General features: G+C 42.2%; 1 protein-coding gene across 4 annotated transcripts in view; it reads right to left on the bottom strand.

The window, feature by feature from the left end:
• The window catches only part of LOC124151016 (calcium-transporting ATPase sarcoplasmic/endoplasmic reticulum type-like), a 62,155-nt gene that overhangs the window by 13,099 nt on the left and 27,304 nt on the right, over window positions 1-21,752 (bottom strand). For all 4 annotated transcript variants that reach the window (XM_046523248.2, XM_046523247.2, XM_046523249.2 and 1 more), the window contains exons 5-23: window positions 20,951-21,089; window positions 20,432-20,512; window positions 19,494-19,579; window positions 18,548-18,614; window positions 12,918-13,006; window positions 12,110-12,193; window positions 11,477-11,570; window positions 10,669-10,799; window positions 10,007-10,095; window positions 9,588-9,690; window positions 8,563-8,820; window positions 7,726-7,843; window positions 7,016-7,116; window positions 6,249-6,371; window positions 5,136-5,348; window positions 4,661-4,754; window positions 1,547-1,673; window positions 877-1,079; window positions 198-283 (exon numbers count right to left, since the gene is read on the bottom strand). In XM_046523248.2, coding sequence (XP_046379204.1) covers window positions 198-283; window positions 877-1,079; window positions 1,547-1,673; window positions 4,661-4,754; window positions 5,136-5,348; window positions 6,249-6,371; window positions 7,016-7,116; window positions 7,726-7,843; window positions 8,563-8,820; window positions 9,588-9,690; window positions 10,007-10,095; window positions 10,669-10,799; window positions 11,477-11,570; window positions 12,110-12,193; window positions 12,918-13,006; window positions 18,548-18,614; window positions 19,494-19,579; window positions 20,432-20,512; window positions 20,951-21,089 — 2,286 coding nt within the window. The remainder of the gene's footprint in view (window positions 1-197; window positions 284-876; window positions 1,080-1,546; window positions 1,674-4,660; window positions 4,755-5,135; window positions 5,349-6,248; window positions 6,372-7,015; window positions 7,117-7,725; window positions 7,844-8,562; window positions 8,821-9,587; window positions 9,691-10,006; window positions 10,096-10,668; window positions 10,800-11,476; window positions 11,571-12,109; window positions 12,194-12,917; window positions 13,007-18,547; window positions 18,615-19,493; window positions 19,580-20,431; window positions 20,513-20,950; window positions 21,090-21,752) is intronic.

The following is a 21,752-nucleotide window of genomic DNA, read 5'->3' as shown; positions in this document are numbered from 1 at the left end:
TTTACTCATGTTTTGGTGCCAACGAACCAATGATCATAATTGGGGGAATCTTTGGCTCAAACCCACAACTAGCGGATCCTGATTGGCAAAGGGAGACGAGTGTACAACTGGAGACAGTTGCAGGTTTTTATCGTATCTCAGAAAGAAACTGTTGTACTGCCAGCTTCGTGAGTGTGGGACTGCCGCAGTGTTTTTACCAGTTGGTAGTAGTTGAGTCCGGGGCCCTTGTCGTACAGCATGAACCACCAGGCAGCGGCACCAACAGTCGCACAACCAACGTAGACTGAAACACACCAGGGCAACATCACGTGGGGGGCAATTCTAACCAATTATTATACCTGAATATGTGAGTGAGTGAGTTGGGTTTAACGCCGCTTTTAACAGTATTCCAGTTATATCACGGCGTGTCAGCTTAATGTGGGAGGAAAGCCCGAAGTGATGCAGGTATCAGACGTTTACCACTTCGGTGAAACCCACGAGCACGGGTATTGTGCTGACAAACCTAGAAACAATTGGGGCTAACCGGGATTCGAACCCACAATCATAGGTTTCTGGCGTGCCAAAGTGACGCAACTCTGCACAGTGAATCGGGGCGCCTTAGACGACTGGGCCACCCGTGCCCCCATACCTGAATATGTAAAACTCCTTTGTATATGGACAAAAGGCCTTTAATACTATACACAGCTCGTCTTGTCCAGATCTTCACAGGTATGAACCCAAATACTTCAAGTATGAATTGTTCATGTATATATTTATAGAACAAAGAATTCTTGTGAAACCATACTAGTTTTAGGTACAGTAGCAGGGACAAAGGGAAAGACCAGCCATATTGTTCTTGCAACTGTTCCGAAAGGTGTGTGTAATTGGGACACTCACTTCCAATAGCCATGTAGCGGAAGAACAGCCAGCCAGTGATGAGGCCTTCCTTGGGGTTCCTGGGGGGTCTCTTCATGATGTCCAAGTCTGGGGGGTTGAATCCGAGGGCGGTGGCGGGGAAACCGTCAGTCACCAAGTTGACCCACAGCAGCTGTACGGGGATCAGAGCCTCGGGGATACCCAGAGCAGCAGTCAAGAAGATGCTGGAAGGAAGGGGAGAGTAAGTGAGTGAGTGAGTTCATTACAACAGTCCTTACATATCATCCAGACATTTGTTGTTTAATGCCGCACTCAGCAATATTCCAGCTGTATGATGGCATTCTGTATACAATCAACCATAGGGTTGAGTGAATATGGTTTTACACAGCTTTCAGCAATATTCCAGCAACATCACCGTGGGGGGTGGGGGGGGGGACACATTGTACCCATGTGGGGAATCGACCTGGGTTTTTGGCATGACAAGCCAATGCTTTAACCACTAGGCTACCCCACTGCCCCCAATGAACTATAGACCAGACAAACCAGTGACTGATATTATGAGGAACAATCCATGCTGTTGGGGTATGCTGACACGATCAACCAAGTCAGCAAGCCTGACCACCCGATCTATTAAGTTGCCTCTTACAACCAGCATAGGTTGTTACGTAGACAAAATGAGAGTTTGACTAACCAGACCACTTCACCAATGTTGGACGAGATGAGGTAACGGATGAACTGCTTCATGTTGTTGTAGATGGCGCGACCTTCCTCAACTGCAGCCACAATGGTCGAAAAGTTGTCATCAGCCAGCACCATCTGTGGGACTTCATTAAGGACAAATAGCATCTCGACCAGCAGGTCAACTAGAAGAAGCTTTTAGAGGTGTGTTTGTTCTTTAAGTTAGTGAGTGATTTGGGTTGAACGCCGCTTTTAACAGTATTCCAGTTATATCACGGCGTTTCAGCTTAATGTGGGAGGAAAGCCCGAAGTGATGCAGGTCTCGGACATTTGCCACTTTAGTGAAACCCACGAGCACGGGTATGGTGCTGACAAACCTAGAAACATAATCAGGGCGAACCGGGATTCAAACCCACAATCATAGGTTTCTGGCGTGCCCAAGGGACTCAACTCTGCACAGCGAATCGCGGCGCCTTAGACGAAAGGGCCACCCATGCCCCCCTTTTAGAGGTGTGTTTGTTCTTTAATGCTGTACTCGGCAACATTCAAGCTTATTGGACCAGACAATCCAGTGATCAGTTGTCAGCAGTGATCAAAGCTGTCGGTGTGAAAGCTGACAACCTGACCCAGGGTTCGCCCTGACGCAGAAAACCTGCGTATTTGACGCATAAATAATTGAAAATACGCTAAAAATATTTTCTACTGCGTCAGTGTTGACGCAATGAAACAGCCATTACAATTAGTAAACTGAGACCTTTCCGTTTGTCAGAAAGAAAATACAGTGATCCCTCGTTACAACGCTACCTTCGGGGTCCAAATAATTGATGAGCGTTATAGATGATCAGCGGTTAACTCTTTCAACACCGTAGGCCGGTTTTAGGCCAAGAAACATGAGTCCCCAGACACCGTAAGCGGGTCAACCGGCTAAGCCGTAGTCACGTCAAAATAGTATATATTTTTATGGACCTACCTGTAATATCATTCATTTATTAAATCTATCACATTTCACAATGTCTGAAATACGTATTCCATTTCAATTTATAATTTTTTATCGATAAATTAAAAAAATATTCACTATTTCCCCGCGATGTTGTTGAAAATAAAATTCTCGGACACACATTTCGACAACGGGTCCACATCGAACATGTCAAAGAGCAAAATAAAGGCGTGTTAAACAAATCTTTAAATATATTATACAAAGTAATAAATAAAATCAACAAAAATATATCTAAAAGTAATCAAGCTTACATCTAAGTTATTATTTCCATCTTTTTGTGCGATCGCGTGTAATATAAGACATCTCAGCTTTCGTCGCCTTGAATTCTCGGCTCGGACACGATGTTTAATGCAAAAATATATGCGTGAAAAATCTTTGTCACAGCTCGTAACCTAGCACGATACATTCACGAAGTTCCATATTTTTAATATGTATCGTGATTTCCTGCTTAAAACGTTCAGAATAACGATTTAACAAAAACCTTTCGCCAACTTCTGAAATTTATCAAACACGAGCTTGGTATCACAGCTGTAATTTGATTGGCTGCCTTAGGTCACGTGCTCAAAATTGACCAATCGCGAAACTTGCAGCAGATTTCGGCAAGAAAGCGTCATTGGAAATCAATTTTATTCCAATGAAATCACTTGTTATAAATACGAAAAAAACCAGCCGATGTTACGAGCGTGTAGATAAAGGAATAAGCTTTCTAGCGATGTGTCATTTGCCATTCTTCGACGAACGTGTTATTCATACGAAGCCTCGAAAACGGGGGTATTTCTTCTTGTTACTGAGCGGACAGCCGCTGTTATCGGGAAATGGGTAGAATTCTTTTTAAAATGATTTTCCAATTACGTAAACAATGAAAATAAAACAGAAATAGGTAAGTGGATTTTATGAAATCTTATATTTGCCGAAAATCGTCAAGTTTTCGCTTCCTTGGTCCTTAATCTGGATGTTAACAACGTATTAGCTTACATTTTTTATTTACAACGAACTTAATTAAGTTGTAAATGCATTATTTTATATAATGTGAAAAACATAACTTTCATATTTATAAACCATAGGATCAGACCTTTCAAATGGTGTATAACAAGTAGTGGCAAATATATTTTACAAGCAGGTATTTTCTTTGATAAATGTTGGCTTCATCTATCACACAAGAGTCTCTGGGAACTCGGTGTCCCAGCAGTAAACACTTCTGTTTGACTGGTGTTGAAAGAGTTAACGAAGGTCGAGTCGCAGGTGGTAGACGACCAACACAACAGTATACATGCTCTGCCTAGTACCTATCACGATCTACGTTGCACTTTTCACAGTTTCCAAAAAGATTAGAATAGAAGTTATTTATGATTCATAATGTAAAAAAAGATTTATCGAGTATTAGGCCCAATATACTTGACTTTGTGAATCAAAGATATTTATGTTACAGTTAAAATAATGAAGAATATAAAAAGTTAAAATCTTACCTTGTTTATGTTTACTTAATTTTTCATCCTGATAGCGAGATTCTGAGATTAGTTATATGACTCCCAAAAATTGATGAATGACTCCTAATCTGAAAAGTTGGGGGTCATAATGACTCCCAATTTTTAATGTCTAGGGCAAACCCTGCTGACCTGGCACAGGTTGCTGGGGGCTAATTCTGACCCGAAATCTCCATGGGGCAATGGAATGTCTGTTTCTTTAACGCCACACTCGGCAATATTCCAGCTATATGACGGCGGTCTGTAAAAAAATCGAGTCTGGACCAGACAATCCAGGGATTGATATCACGGGCATCGATCCTTGCAATTGGATACGATGACATGCATCAACCAAGTCAGCGAGGCTGACCACCCAATCCCGGTAGTCGCCTATTACAAGCATAGTCGCCTTTTACAGCAAGTATGGGCTGCTGAAGACCTATTCTACCCCGGATCTTCATGGGTTCACAAAGGAATGAGTGAGGGGAGAATGGTTTTATGTCATTTGTAGCAATACCACACCAGGGGACGTGTTATGTTTCACAAGCGTAACTCATGATGGGAGTCAAACCCAGGACTTTTACGACTGGTCAACCCACTGACCCTGACAAGATGAAGTCGTCTGCATGATACAAACGATGCTGATGTTGACAAAACAAAAGGATATCAGAAGCACTCTTTGCGACAGCAGTTCCAGAACCCATGGCAATACCAATCTCAGCTTTCTTCAGAGCAGGAGCATCATTCACACCATCACCAGTCTGAAGGAAACAGAGGAACAATCATCACTACAGGCTGCAGCCAAATCAAAACCTTTACCATATCTTCAACTACCAGGTTTATTTTTTAAACTAGAGTATAGACATGGGTATTCTTGTTATTACAGGAGACAAGGGAGAGGACACAAGATGGGCTTCACATGTTGGATCTTCATCAAGATGAGCAAACACTTTATCCACTTGGCTCACTTACACTTAACAGATTTAATTCAAATACTGTGTAATTAATAATTGTAACTTGTAAGCAATGTCTTGGTATCACAAATAAAAATAATACAGTATCTCGTCTCATCTCAAATTCACACTTGTCTTTGAAAACCACATTGACAAAAACATCACAATGAAAAGGAGATAACTACTAACCATAGCCGAGATTTCTCCCTCTCCTTGCAAGTACTCTATGATCTTGGACTTGTGAGCAGGTTCAACACGGGCGAAAAGACGAGCTCTCATGACAGCAGCTCTCTGGTCTTCAGGGGCGAGGTCATCAAACTCACGGCCAGTGAAGGACAATCCCTCTGTCGATTCATTCTCCTTGAACACTCCGATTCTGCGGCAGATAGCTTCAGCAGTAGCCTGAAGAAAGAAACAAACTGTCAGACTGCGTCCTGGGTTCCTAGAGCAGAATCCACTTTAATTTTGAAGCAAAAAATTATACAAATGTGGAAATACAAATTACAAGCGCAGTTTTTCTGTTCTGATAAACTTTGATAACATTTGTTTGTTGTATAATGTGGCATTCAGCAATATTCCAGCTATACGACGGCGGTCTATCAATAATTGAGTCTGGACCAGCCAATCCAGTGATTGACGTCATGAGCACTGATCTACATAAGTGGGATACAATGACATGCAACGTGAGCAAGCCTGACCAAATGATCCCATTAGTCACCTCTTACAAGCATGGGTCTCTGACAACCAATTTCAACCCCGATCTTCACAAGTCTAAAGTAGAATGACACGAGTGAATATTGTTTTACGCTGATCAGAAGTATGTCAGCCATTGCAGATCGAGACGAAAAAGATGTTATATCATAACAAAGTCGAAACAAAGAATCCTAAATCAAGGCGAATCTTACGTCAGCAAAATGATTTGCCTTAGACCACGAGCAGCCCCTAGGGGAGAGGTCTTGTTTGCTGTCTGATGCCAGTGATCAATCCATGCCATCAGGGCACGATGGAGTGTAATCGTGTAATTGCCTCTCATGACCACATTAGGACTTCTAGTGAGTGAGTGAGTGAGTGAGTGAGTGAGTGAGTATGGTTTTACGCCGCTTTTAGCAATATTCCAGCAATATCACAGTGGAGGACACCAGAAATGGGCATCACACATTGTACCCATGTCGGGAATTGAACCCGGGTCTTCGGCGTGACGAGCAAACACATTAACCACCAGGCTACCCGACCGCCCCCATTAGGACGTCTAACCTGGACTCCCCACAGGGAGAAACGGCATGAACCATACTTCATCCTTACCTTGTTGTCGCCGGTGATGACGATGACACGGATACCAGCGTTACGGCAGTCGTTGATCGAGGTGAGTACCTCAGTACGAGGGGGGTCCAACATACCAACAATACCAACGAAGGTCATGTTTGTCTGAAACAGGAATTACTCAATGAATATCTATATTTCTAATCAAAGTTAAATCAGTAGTTGTTTTGTGAAGTGATACAAAAGCACCTCATACCTAAGATTTTCAAATTATGACTAATAGAAATCAAGTTTGTTTGTTGTTTAACGCCACTGTACATAATCAAGTCTGGTCCAGACAATCCAGTGATTGACATCATGAGCATTGCTCTACGCAATTGGGATACGATAATATGCATCAAAGAAGTCAGCGAGCCTAACTAAACTTTTCTATTGGTCGCCTCTTACGACAAACTTGGGTTACTGAAGATCTATTCTAATCCAGATCTTCAATGGGATTTCAAATAATGCATTGAACAGAAATCATGTAAAGGATCTGCAAAACATGATACATCATCAGTGTGACAATATTTGTGCTAGAGAGAGCTAATACCCTGCAGTCAGCAATATTCCAGCCATATCAATGCGAGCTGTAAATGATTGATTCTGGACAACGCAGTCCAATGACTGACAGCATGAGCAACGTAAAACAAAAGGTATGACACATTCAGCCGGGTCACAAAGCCTGCTCACAAGAGATTAACGTGGATATATATATATATATATATATATATTTATACTATTTGTGAACTACACAGGTATTGGCTGACCTCATACTGGATGAACTTGCGGGAGTCTTCCAGGTCCATGTCCTCGCGGCGGGGTGGGTTGTCGATGGTGGCCAGGGCCAGGCAACGCAGCGTGTCCCGTCCTGCAACACACACACACACACACACGTCACCTTCTACAGGTTTAGGGAACACCAGGATTAACACCACTACTTGTTCAGGTAGCGATAAGATTCAGGCCCCGTCTACAAAAGGATCATGGCACTATAATTGTCTTAAGTCTATGTTAAGGTATGGAGTTACGATCGTCTTAGCGCTATGATGGCTTTGTGGAACAAGGTAGCTATTCACCGACACATAGTACAAAGACTTCCAAAAAAAGATTCAAACCCAGGAATACGTTTTGTTTGTTTGTTTGTTTTACGCCGGACTCGGCAATATATCAGCTATATAAAGACGGTCTGTAAATAATCGAGTCTGGACCAGACAATCCAGTGGTTGACATCATGAGCATCGATCCACCCAATTGCAATGATGGCTTGCATCAACCAAGTCAGCGAGCCTGACCACCCGATCCCGTTAGTCGCCTCTTCTCAAAAACAATTCCAACCCGGATCCCCAGGAATATGAGATGGACAAACACTCTACCTACTGAAGTACCTCAATGGCTGTACAACTTACAGAGGAATATAATTTGAGAATTGTTGAAACAGTACTCTGGTCTTATTTCTCGTTATCTTGGAGTGACGTACCTGTTCCGTAGGCCTTCGTGTGCTTCAGGATCTCGCTCTTGATGGCGGAGGACATGGGGACCTTGTTTCCTCCGACACGGACATGGGTACAGCGGTCAAGCAGACCCTCGGGTGCTCCCTGAAACAGGAAATCATCTTGTCAACATCCTGCCAAAATTCATTATATTGTCATCATCTCTACCCTATTGTTGTCAGGATCTTGATAATACTTGTATAAAAACAAACGTTGTGTAAGAATAATATTGTTCATATTTATGATGCCCCAAATCCACACCCTAAAGCATGCTGAAACTGCTACATTATACCCATGTCAATTGATCAGTGTCCACCCTATTTTCATTCTCAACTCCCTGGGGAGTATGCAACCCCCATCCCCCCACCGAAGATAACGAGCACCTCACCTTGCAGAACATGCGAGTGCCTCCTGGTTGCCTTGTCGGCTTGTTGGGGACGCAGTACACAGCTACATTATACCCATGTCAATTGATCAATGTCCACCCTATTTTCATTCTCAACTCCCTGGGGAGTATGCAACACCCCCCACACCGAAGATAACGAGCACCTCACCTTGCAGAACATGCGAGTGCCTCCTGGTTGCCTTGTTGGCTTGTTGGGGACGCAGTACACAGCTACATTATACCCATGACAATTAATCAATGTCCACCCTTCTTTTCATTCTCAACTCCCTGGGGAGCACCTCACCTTGCAGAACATGCGAGTGCCTCCTGGTTGCCTGGTGGGCTTGTTGGGGACGCAGTACACAGCTACATTATACCCATGACAATTAATCAATGTCCACCCTTCTTTTCATTCTCAACTCCCTGGGGAGCACCTCACCTTGCAGAACATGCGAGTGCCTCCTGGTTGCCTGGTGGGCTTGTTGGGGACGCAGTACACACTCATGGACTTGCGGTCCCGTGAGAACTCCAGGGTGAACTCCTTCTTCCACATGTTCTGGATGACCTGGTTGCAGGCGACGCCAGCCTCACGCTTGTTGAGTCCGGACTTGTCGGTGTTGTAGACGTTCATCTTCTCTGTGAGCACGGTCAGGGCGGTCTCCGTGGCCTCGCCTACCTTCTCATACTGGTTCTTGGCCTGCAAGGCAACATCAGCGTGTGAGAGAGTAGTGCTTGTGAGAAATGTCTTTGATTCATGGAAGGGAACATGACATCATTTTGAATTTTGTGCTCACTGCACACTCCAGCATGAACAAGAGTGATCTAAGAGTGAGTGAGTGAGTTGGGGTTAACGCCGCTTTTAACAGTATTCCAGTAATATCACGGCGTGTCAGCTTAATGTGGGATGAAAGCCCGAATGGATGCAGGTTTCAGACATTTACCACTTCGGTGAAACCCACGAGCACGGGTATGGTGCTGACAAACCTAGAAACATAATCGGGGTGAACCGGGATTCGAACCCAAAATCATAGGTTTCCGGCGTGCCTAAGGGACGCAACTCTGCACAGCGAATTCAGGCGCCTTAGACGACTGGGCCACCCGTGCCACCAGTGATCTAAGACATACGAGTAGAGTAAATGCTGTTTAACGCTGCAGTGTTCCAGATGTATGATCACAGCCTGTAAATATTATATGGTCAAGATGGTTTTGCATTTATGTCAATGCTTGGGAACTTGGCAATCCCCCCACATAAACTGTATTTAAAAACTTATCTTTAGACAAGGCTAAAGGTTCGTCTTCAAACAGGCACACTTAACATGTGTCAGAGCAGTTCTTTCCTTAGAGTCTTTGAGTAGTTATAATTAACTAGACAAGTGCTCTACAAATAATAATAATAATAATAATAATAATAATAATGATAATAATAATAATGATAATAATAATAATAATAATAATAATTCTTACATCATTGTAGTCGACGCTGGAGTCGTTGCACATGCCGCAGATGGTGGCCATCTCCTCCAGGCCGGGGTAGTCGGAGGTGCGGATCTTCTTGGACTGGAAGAACCTAGAACATCACAAACAGCAATCATCAGAAACACCCCACGCATCGGAAACACCCCACACAACATCAGAAACACCCTACACATTTGAAACACCTCACAGAGCATCAGCACTGAGAAAGAGATTTTATGAGTGCTTCCAGTATGGCTGATTTTGCACTGAAATGAAAATGTGTGGTCTGGATGCTACATTTCCCAGGAGACACCCAGCTCAAGTTGGGTTTCATCCATGCATGTAGACGACACCGTGACTCAGATCTATCGAGTCCAAAGCTGACTGATAACTGCCTTTATGAGAATGAGAAGTAGGAGTCCACGTACACTTCACCCTCAGGGGCATATGTTGATCCGGTGATCTCGAACTGGGAAGTCTGGATATCGTTGCCTTCTACCTTGCTGAACACAAACATCTGAAACACAGACATTGTCACATGAAGTCCATTAGTCAGACTAAAAGAACATGCGGTCTAGGCTTCAAAGTAAAATTGAAAAAAAGAAATCTGCTGAAATCATCCTCGCTCATTCAGGGTATTTTATCTGTATATTAAAAACCCTAGACCCATTCGTTACCATAGCTTTGTTTTAAGTTCAGTTTAAAAGATAAAACTAAAAAGAATGAAATAAAACTGCATGTTTCACAAGATCTCCATTCAGGGAATAAAAGGTGCTTGGTCACTTGTACTAAACTGTCTCCTAGCTTTTACTGCCTCACACACCTCGGCATGAATGGTAGCATCAAGATGGACTTCCAGGTCCATCTTGGGAAAAGATTTCTTATAACAGCCTAATGCGTCATTGTAAACTCCTTCACATTTAACTATATCCAGGATTCAAAGGTCGATATTCTTAATGTAAATCTATGACAACCATGCATGCGAGTCATTTGGATTGGTTGTTGATCAAGCTCAGGAGCAAGAGATGGTGATGTCACTTCTGAGGCCATGTTAGCAACGTTGACCACATATTGTTGCCATGACACCCACCTTGCAAACAGACATCTGATTGGTTGTGAGTGTGCCAGTCTTGTCAGAGCAGATAACGGACGTGCAGCCGAGTGTCTCCACGGACGGCAGACTCCTCACAATAGCGTTCTTCTTGGCCATTCTCCTGGTACCTGCACACAGAAAACACAAGTTGACACGACGAGCGTATATTCTTCATACCTACAATCAACCAACCTTGTACAAAGCATTGTGACCTAAGTGTACCAGTACCCATAATGTTTGGACAACTTTTAACAAAATTATCACGACTTGTCCATTTAATATGGCTGGGAAGTGATTCATGGTTATGGTGCTGCCAAACCAAGGACCATTACTGAGTAAATCTAGGATAAAAACCTATAATCAGTGGATCCTGCATGGGTAAGGGACGTAACTCTGCACAGTAAATCACAGCCAATTGCAGCCCTTAAGACAAGAGCATAAATGAAATTTTTTAAAATCTTTGATTGGCTTTTACTTAGCTTTACAATGGCTTTTTCTGTTTTCTTTTCCAAATAAATTTCACAAATTGGGGCAACTGGATTTCTTTCCTTCCAACAGGAAAGTCTTATTTTCAATGTCTGGCACCCCCCATGGGGATTTCAGGTTAGAATAGGTTTCCAGCAACGTGAACTAGTCGTATGTATGTCATCATACTCCAAAGGCATGGATTGCTGCTTATATCAATCACTGGATTGTCTGGTCCAGCCTCGATTATCAAAGAGCCCAAATGACATAGCTGGGATATTTCTGAATCCAGCGCTAAATAACAAAACAAAAAATTTCTAGCAAAAATTCCTGCACTGACCAAGAGCAAGACAGGTGGTGATGACAGCAGGCAGACCCTCAGGAATGGCAGCCACAGCCAAGGCAACAGCGATCTTGAAGTAGTAGATGGCGCCCTGCAAGACAAACACAGAGTAAGTGAGGGAGTTCATCACCATGGAATTTACAGCAATGGACTAAAGGACAACACCGTAATCCAAGGAACAACACTGTAACTAGGGTCGCCTAGGTTACCAGGACTTTGAAAATCCATGTCAATCCTTTCGTGGAATCTTATGTCGAGTAATCCAAAAATGGTGGTAATAATCCAGTTGCAACACCAACTTGACAACCGTGAAACAATCCACTCGAAAACTTTACGTCATCTCCCATGACAGCAAGTCCAAAGAAGCTCCTATCCAAATTGGGTTGGGAAAATGGTAAATCCATATATAGTGCATATCCAATGTGTCACCGTCCAAAGAATGGCCTTGCTGACTGTTTTCCTGCTGAGCAAACCAAGATGAGGAACAAATTCTCTCCTGAACCTAATGTCAGCCGCAGAGCACAAAGCCAATGCCTATAACTCACAATATGCTAAGTAATTATGCTAAACATGATTCACTTCTTTTTCAAATCCTTTTTTTAAAATCGGTTCCATGTAACGTTTGTTTACCTTGATCCATGATCCACCGTGAGCGGGGTCGTTGAAGTGACCGATGTTGATGGCCCATACAGCCACGCAGATAACAGTGATGACCTGGAGGAAAACATTATATCAGTACACGATGATTACACGAACAAAGTTATTTCACAATTGACTTTTACTTGTATGAGTACATTGGAGCGAGTTGGGGTTAACACCGCTTTGAACAGTATTCCAGTTATATCACGGCGTGTCAGCTATGTGGGAGGAGCCTGGAGTGAAATCCATGAGCATGGGTCTAGTGCTTACAGGCCTAGAAACAATCAGGGCGAACCAGGTTTTCAACCCATGGTCATATGTTTTGAGACGCAATTCTGCACAGATAATTGCTGCAACTTTGACAACTGGGCTACCCATAACCCACTATGAGTGAGAGAGTACTCTGTAGCAATATTCCAGCAATATCACGGTGGGGGACGCCAGTAATGGGCTTCACCCATTGATTGTATGCATATAGGGAATCAAACCCAGGTCTTCAGCATGACAAGTGAACACTTCAACCAGTGGGCTTCAAAGTTCAAACCTTCAAAGATCGAAGCCCAGAGTATGAATGTCATGTCAAGAACACATTCTCATGAAAAACATATGAAACATATTGTTCCTACGTTTATGAACGTCAGTTTCACAGTCATTTGACCGGCCCCTCCTCCAATGTAAAAGCTGTGTTATATAAACTTCACATTAAAAAAAACCTGCAATTAAACATTTTCTGATTTAAATGTGACTTCTACTGAGCCACATGAAAAAGGCGAGGAGGTGATCATTAGTGCATGTGTACCTTGGACAGCTGGTTGGAGAACTCGTCCAGTTTCTGTTGCAGGGGAGTCTTCTCAGTCTCCGTGTCCATCATCTCGTTACGGATCTTGCCTGGAACATGAAACATTTGTCAGTTCTTCCCAAACACAAATTATTTCTTAAAAACAATTTTATTCCAATGATTTAAAGCCAAACATATTTGTGTCTTCTACACCAAAGGCAACTTTTGGCAACCTTCTTAATAGCTCTAATGTTAACACACAGGCCATAATGAACTGAGCTTACTAGTAGCACTGCATTGTATTACTGGTATACCGCCATATGCATTTCGAATGATACAAATTGCAATGGATTTTTTTGTTTCAGTATATAGGGTGTATATTTAATATAAGTTTGTTAATTTTTATATCAAACTTAATATCTACACAGAACTTCATTCACAAATGATGTTACTGTTCAAAATTGACAAACTGGTGGAAACACGGAATGGATGCCTCATGTTATCTCCCCTGTATCCATGACTACAAAATGGTGGTGACTGACCACGCTGAGTAATATTTACCTTAGAATGGAGAAAATACGATCTGCATGTATAATCGGTCAATCACTGTTAAACACTAACTCCCAGTATATCACAACATTGCAATACTATTGTGTTTTGCCAATACACATCCCTACTTACTGGACACAGAAATTTTACTTGACTTGGGCTTTAGACCAGTGGTTTAATTCCCGATTGTTTAACATTTTCAAGTCTGATGACAAATTTCATGTGAAATGTAGCTTGTTTCCTTCCTAGGATTTCAATGTACGTCCGAAATGTGCTTTGGTAATCAAAATAAAGCATTTCGACATTCCCTGTACAGTTGACCCAACCACGCCAAAACATCTTGTAAAAATGAGAACAGGGATGGATTATATCCAAGAACGTCTACTTTCCTGAATAGTGAATAGTGGTAAACATACAGCAATAACCACCCTCCCACCCCAAAATGTTAGAAACACCATTAGTACTTAGGATTGATTTAACATTAACAAAACTGGTCAGTGCTAGCGGGCTCATTCTAGCCTCCATCCCTGGAGAACAGATGGATTGAGATATCAGGTTGTCTATCCCATACTGAAAAGTATGAATATATTGCACTGTTGATTGAAATCCTGTTTAAACAAATACAGGCTAAAAAAGTGCAAGGCATGAAGAGTGCATCATTTTTCGATTCTTGTGGACAGTCTCCCGGTACTTTTAAACAGTTTGACACAGCAGTCAGCCATACTAGCGCTTATGTAAATGCTTAGTCTCTCTCACAGCTCCCAGACAATATACAAAAAAAAGGAGTCGTAACTCAAGTCTAAAATGATTTGGCAAGTCTACATTGCCTCAGCCTGAAATTGAGGATTGTTTGGGGCTCCATTTGAATTTTACATTATACTTTGAAGATATAATATACTTTTAAATGCAACAGCTTTATTTCTGGAACTAAATGTTAGTCTGGTAAAAGCATTCAATTCTTGCCTAGACATGGAAAATAGATATGGGCTTTTTTTAGCGTCAAGAAAAATTCCTTTAACTCAGATCTAGCAACTTAACTCGCAATGAATTTTTCACCTGTTCAGTAACAGGAGACTTTTGCTATGCCCAGTGTAGCACTACCCAAAGAACATCAAATGTCAAGATCACTTTCTTAACACAACTTATGACCAGGATGTAGCATTGCATTGCATTGATTACAAGTAACAGAATCGTAACTGTTGGAATTCCCTATGCTGGGAACGTCTGTGCATCTTTTGTAGTAAGGAGGTGCCCTGTACCGACACAGAATCAAACACTGCCCTCAGTTAGCACACTAATGAACCTCAGTACTCAGCTCTAACACTTGGTAATCATAATGCCTGTATTTAGAAATGCCTCAAGCATTTACAGACTAGATCTGCACTGCTGCCATTTAGTTTTTTCCTGTGGTATTCACATTGGATATTGTATCGCTCATTATCTTTCCACATACTTTCTTATCTTTACCCCATGCAAAATCAAATTTATTACCCACAGTGCATCACACACCATGGCTGCACCGTAATCACCATGCACAGATTGCAATATAATTAGAAACACCTTGACACAAGGCAGCCAGAGTTACCTCCCCTGGACCTTCCAGCCATCAGGAGGCAGACGGCAAGATGGAAGCCTTTTATGGTAGGGCATGAGCATGGGAGGAAGATACCGAGGGGAAACGCAGTGGAATACAAAGGTCACAGAGAAACAAGGTGATCGAAAGATAGCTAACTCAAGTGTTGGAGTTGCCAGGAGCCTCTCCATATGTTTTACACACCTCTTTTATCTGTGCTGAGGTAGCCTGTTACATTGCATACCAAAACACCCCTGCACAACGTGAAACTAATTAATTTACAGGTGCATGGCATTTCCTAAACAACCTATCAAAAATATTTTTACAGCTACTGGCACATGGTCAATATATGATAATGGAGAGCTATTCTTTTTCGGTTGTAATCTGATCAACAAAGGTTAGGTGGCAAACTTGAAGCTTCACATATGGCGAGATGTTTTCACAAAACCTTTCTAATCTACTTCTCTGGTGTACTGTAAACGGAAATGTGCTTGAAAAGTGTTCAAAATAAGTTGGAAAGTCGAGGGGTGCTTTTCATCATCTTAAATGTTAAAATAACCATTTTGTGGATCCCTAGAACACATTCCAGCAACACTCAAAGACACTAGGACCACCCCTAACTTCTATCACTGCTTAAGATTGTTGGCCATAATTAGTTGCTCAAAAATCATATCACTATCACTGGCGAACAAACGGAACCGGTTGTATTTTTTAAAGAAACATTATAAGATATTTCACCTGTTTCTAAATTAACTGACTTCATGTCTACACATACTTTGATACTTATTTACACCACTAGTCCAGTAATATGTGGAGAACTTCCAACATTTTAAATTCTAGAGAGTAAGAGTGAAGTTTGGTTTAATGATGCTTTGAACATATTCCAGCAATAACACGGTGTGTCAGTTGAATGTGGGAGGAAAGCCTGAAGTGATGCAAGTCTCAGATGCTCACCACTTGGTGAAACCCTAAGTTCTAATCCTAAGTTTTTAAATACAACTTCATATTAATGACTCAATTGTGTATATCACTTGTTCTCGTCGCATATGGCTGAAATAATCCTGATGCAAAGTCAAATTATAACTCTCATTAATCCTAAGGATGTCTTACCCAGGATAGAAATAGAGAGGATTCTGGATCGTAGAAGTTAGGTGCGTTAGATTTTATAGTAATCCTTTCAATTTTCAAAATGTCTTTAGGGTAATGACACAGACTTCTTATTTCAAAATTAGTGTTATCACAGAGACCCCTTCCTCTTTCTCTTGACATTTAAGGGTTTTGACAGATGCCTTAATTCTTACACAAGATCAGGGCTATGACAGAACCCTTGATTCTTATGCAAGCATATTGATAGTGAACATGTGACTGGTGCCATTTCTGAAGTTGAGATGACTCCATATTGGCCAATCACTGCTCTACCACGAGCTGTGTCACGCAGGAAAAACCTGCGTATGCAGGGCACATCTCTGGCAGACTCTGCTCGCGATGCTGAGTGAGCACCTGAGACAGGCGTCGGCAGCAGGCGGTTGTTACCAGGATAGCCGGTGAGAACAGGGATAGAAACATTCCTGACATGTCGCTGTGTTAACTGCTGTACCAACAGTATCAACAGTGCATAAGTACACACAGGAATCTGAAGGCTGGTATTGACACACACAGAAAGAAAGAGGAAATAAGTTGCTTAGTCAGCAAGAATCAAGAATGAGATGCAGACTAATTAGTGGCAATGATGGTAGCAAGGACTGAATCTTAATACCTGCATCTCCCTACTAATAAACACGTCCAAACACCATATCCAGGCCATATTTATAAAGTAATCATTCTCATCTTGTAAGTGTCTATGCATAAAACCTCTTAAAAATATCAAAAAAAGGTAATATTTTCCTTGAAACTGAACCTTACAGATCAAAGTCAGAATGAGTGCTATTTTGCATTCAGTGCATTTATTATTGGAGATTATTTCTTGTGCATGGACTGTTCATAAAGTCATGAATTACCCCCCAAAAAGATTTGACAAGTTTCTTTTCTACATCAATCACTTCAAGAAAGTCCACATTGCACCCCACACGACTAATTCCCTCCACGTGGTGCTAAACTGCTCGTCAAACTACCCTAACACTAATCAGTTATGTCAGCAGGAAAAAATTAAACCGGTAATATTTTTGCAATGACCTTGAGAAGAAATCTGCAACATCGCCAACGTGAAGGAGGTGGTGGTGTTCCCCACGCCGCGATGCCAGCACCTACCAATATGTACTGGCATTGACCAGGTATGGTTAGAGGGAGACACACTACACCGATATCAAACATATCGGATTACCCCACTCCTCACACCTTCCCACAGTACATTCAAGTAGATGCTGCTTCCCTACTGCTGGCTCGGCTTCAGATACTGTTTCCACGACTACCTACTTCCTTGAGATCCACGTGGGGAAGCTAGCTACCAGTTAACCAGTTGTGAAACGGATCTCCGTTCATGAACTCGCGATATGTTCCCCAACGCCTACTACTCATACCCATGTAGACACTCTAATCACTTTTCCAGCTTCTTCCCAGTATTTTAACTAAAACACCTTATCACTAATTGCATTGAAGATTCGTCATGGTGTACATACTTAGGTATATTTATAGTCTCAAGTCCTTGTTCAACTAGAGTACTCAAAATGAAGAAAAAGAACACCCGATTCTTTCACATTACTGTAGTTAATATGTCATGGCTTGACTAATAATAGCATGAAAGAATGTGTGGTCCTTAACTTGTTAAGAGAAGTATATATACAAGTTGGTCTTAGGTGAGGTGAAGGTGAAATTGGTTTTAACGTTGTGTCCAAAATTATTGCACTTATATATAGCGACGTTCAAGCGCGCACATGCGCACTAGTCCAGACTGATGCCAATTTACAGTCCTAGCTCAAAGAGATACCATGCCGCATTTTAACATGAATACCCCACTCAGACACAGTATACTGACTCCGAGCCAACAGTCTATGTTTTAGCCCCTTAATGCCGAGCACCAGACAGGGTAACAAGTACCATCTTTTAACGTCTTTTGGTACGACGCGGATGGGGATCGAAACCCGGACCTTCCACTCTAAGGGTGGACGCTCTACCTCTAGATCAGAGGTGGTCGCATCATACAAAACAAAATGCATGCACCTGAATGACAATAGTCCCTCTGCTACACATGCAGAATGGAGGAAAGCTGGCGGTAGCGCCAAGTCACAGGCATCACATGGTAACCTCGGACAAAATGTCCGCTTAACTATCCTAGACAAAACGGTACAGGAGAGAGAGGGAGTTGGGTTTAACGCTGCTTTGAACAATATATTCAAGTCATATCCCTGTCAGCTTCATGTGGGAGGAAAGCCCGAGGTGATGCAGGTCTGACGTTTACCACTTCAGCAGAACCTATGAGAACAGGTATGGTGCTTAGTAACATTGAAACATAATCGGGGCAAACCAGGATTCATAGGTTGATGGCGGGCCATGGGATGAAAGCATGGAGAAAGGATATCTAACACCCACTCACCAATTTCAGTGTTTAATCCAGTTCCAATGCAAATACCACGGCATTTTCCAGCAGCAATATTGGTTCCCTGAAACACAAAGATGAAAAACATCCATAATCTGGCACTTCTTTACATCATCTGCAAACCAAGCCAGTCATCTGAGCATAGACAGTTGAAACAAAATACAGACAGAAGTGGAGATGAGGCCTAGCAACACCTTTCAGTGAGTGAGTGTGTGAGTTGGGTTAAACGCCGCTTTTAACAGTTTTCCAGTTATATCACGGCGTGTCAGCTTAATGTGGGAGGAAAGCCCGAAATGGTGCAGGTCTTAGACGTTTAGCACTTCGGTGAAACCCACGAGCATGGGTATGGTGCTGACAAACCTAGAAACATAATCGGGCGAACCGGGATTCGAACCCACAATCATTGGTTTCTGGCGTGTCCAAGGGACGCAACTTTGCAGAGTGAATCGCGGCGCCTTAGACGACTGGGCCACCTGTGCCCCCCTAACACCTTTCAGGTGTTCAGCGTTATAATAAAACAATTTCTAGACATGGCTGTTTATATGGAAAATTTCAGACCCCATAGATGTGGTGTTGACAGACCATGGCTGATAATTGGGAAGACATTTAGATACAACCCGACAACTGACACGGAGTACAGATACCATCAGCCTCTTTCTGGAGCCGAGTCATGGCTATTATAATTAATGAGTGAGTGAGAACCCTGGTCTTTGGCGTGACAAGCGAACGCTTTAACCACAAGGCTACCCGACTGCCCAATTATTCTTAATGAACAAATCAGAGTGATTAAGGATATTATTGCTTTCAGCAATATTCCTGCAATAACGTGGCAAGGGACACCAGACATGTTTCACACATTGCACTGATATTGGGAATTGAACCCAGACCTTCAGTGTGAGAGGCCAGTGCTTGCCCACCCCACCACCCACAAGTTCCCACTTACAGAGAAAAGGATGTTCTTCTTGTCCTGGTTCACAGCGCGGGGGTCGGGGATTGGGTCGGTGTGTTTCAGAACACTCACAGATTCACCTGCAAGGAGGACATGACATGACATTTAATTCACCATTTCAACAAGAGCTTCATGACAATATCAAACACAAACATAAGGAAATATTCCGAACTATTAGTGTCACAACATAGGCTTGTCTCAGCAAAATGACATGTCAGCAAAATGACATGCCACAGGAGCCTGAGAAGAGCTGATTCAGCACGATCTATCATGGCCCTTATTTACTCAAAATATTCAGAGCTGTGTTTATCACAACTCGTATACTGTTATCAGACCTACGAGAGTCGTAGAGTGAGCGAGTCTGGTTTTATGTCGCTTTTAGCAATATTCCAGCAATATCGCCGAGGGGGACACCAGAAATGGGCTTCACACATTGAGCCCATGTGGGGAATCGAAACAGTTTTCAGTATGACAAGCAACGCTTTAACCACTAGGCTACCCCACTGCCCCTGACAGTCGTAGAGCTGCCATATATTCGAGATATAGGGCCAGTGCCCGAATCAAAAAAGCAGTCGCAGCACGATTATATCTTCAACAGAGTTAGACTGCTGTTGAACTACGAAAGGTTTGAAGACTTAGCCCTTGGTCGAACATTATAACCAGGGCCTACATTGTCTACACTTCAAAGCTTGATGGAAATATGCCTCTCGTCAGCCAGCAGTGAATGGGTACCCAGTAGGATGTGATGGTTATGTGACTGTTCACCTTCTAAGGCCTCACAGGCAGCTTGGGTTGTATTAAAATGAAAATTGAGTGCACACCGATCTATCGACCAGGGTAGTAACATGGCGTTTGAGCATGCTCTAGGGTGTGGATTTGGCACATCATAAATATGCACATAACAACAACAGATGAGGATGATGATAACCTACCAGTGAGGATAGCCTGGTCAACTCTCAAAGTGGTGGAATGGACAGCGGTAATACGAATATCAGCAGGCACCTTGTCACCGACTGCAACCAGAATAACATCACAACGTACAGAACAGAGACAGAAAATTACTCACAATCATATGACAACATATACAGTAAGTTTGCTCACACTTAAATAGCTTCAAATACTGTGATAAATGGTACACCAAGACATCATCGTCAACTTTACTCTAAAACCATGAGCAGGCACGCTGCGTCTTAATCGTCTTAAACTTTCACCACTAGTCTAGTAAAATTATGTTTTTCCATTAAGCTCAGCTAGTAGAGTCTAATAATATCAAAATCTACCAAATATTTTGTTTATAAACAAAATCGGGTATATAGACTCAAAAGTTGGCTTTTACTCCCAGACTGTATAAAAAGTGTATTTTCATTTCAAACAAGACACGCTATGGCTGAAATACTGCCGAAGTGACTTGAAATTTTAACTCACTCACTGATTTCAAACAATATGCGTACCTGACACCTCAACAATATCACCAGGAACGAGGTTTCTGGCTTTGATTCTCTGAATACCACGGTGGTTCTGGCGGTAGACTTTGGCGATTTCAGGCTCATACTCCTTAAGAGCCTCAATAGCATCTTCTGCATTACGCTCCTGTGAGGGGAAATATTCATACACGTTAATCATCGCAGGTACGGAACACTGTCATGGATCAGTACTGATTACACATCAATATCAAACTAATAACATGCATCAGGTATTACCAACAGGGAATGTCAGGTCAAGGTATGATTATTTACAGACTGCCATCATACAGTGTAATATGGCTGAGTGAGGTGTTGAATAAGCACAATATCTATAACTGAATTGCAGGTCAAGGTATGATTAATTACAGACTGCCATCATACAGTGTAATATTGCTGAGTGAGGTGTTGAATAAGCACAATATCAATCACTGAATTGCAGGTCAAGACTTGATTATTTACAGACTGCTGTCATTCAGCGTAATATTGCTGAGTGAGGCGTCAAACTAAAAGGGATTAATATTGAGATCGAGTATGCTTTTAAACCAGTCACTATAGGTAAAAAAATAATACTTGTGAATCCAAGAACATACCACGAGATATTGGGTTGGTACGTAGGTTCAATATAATTACTTGATTAGGACATGATTAAATGAGTCCTCTTAAAAAGTTAATATGCAGGATGGAGGAACTGTCAAATAATGGTTAAGTTGGTCGGAGTACCAGAAACAATTATGTTGGGTGTTCACTATCATAAGTAGCACCATGGCACCAGAATGGGATCTGCACTTAC

The sequence above is a fragment of the Haliotis rufescens genome, unplaced genomic scaffold, assembly GCF_023055435.1.
Source record: "Haliotis rufescens isolate VD_foot unplaced genomic scaffold, xgHalRufe1.0.p SCAF_15, whole genome shotgun sequence".
NCBI classification, from domain to species: Eukaryota; Metazoa; Mollusca; class Gastropoda; order Lepetellida; family Haliotidae; genus Haliotis; species Haliotis rufescens.
The sequence above is the reverse complement of the archived record's forward strand: the minus strand, read 5'-3'. Positions and strand labels throughout refer to the sequence as shown.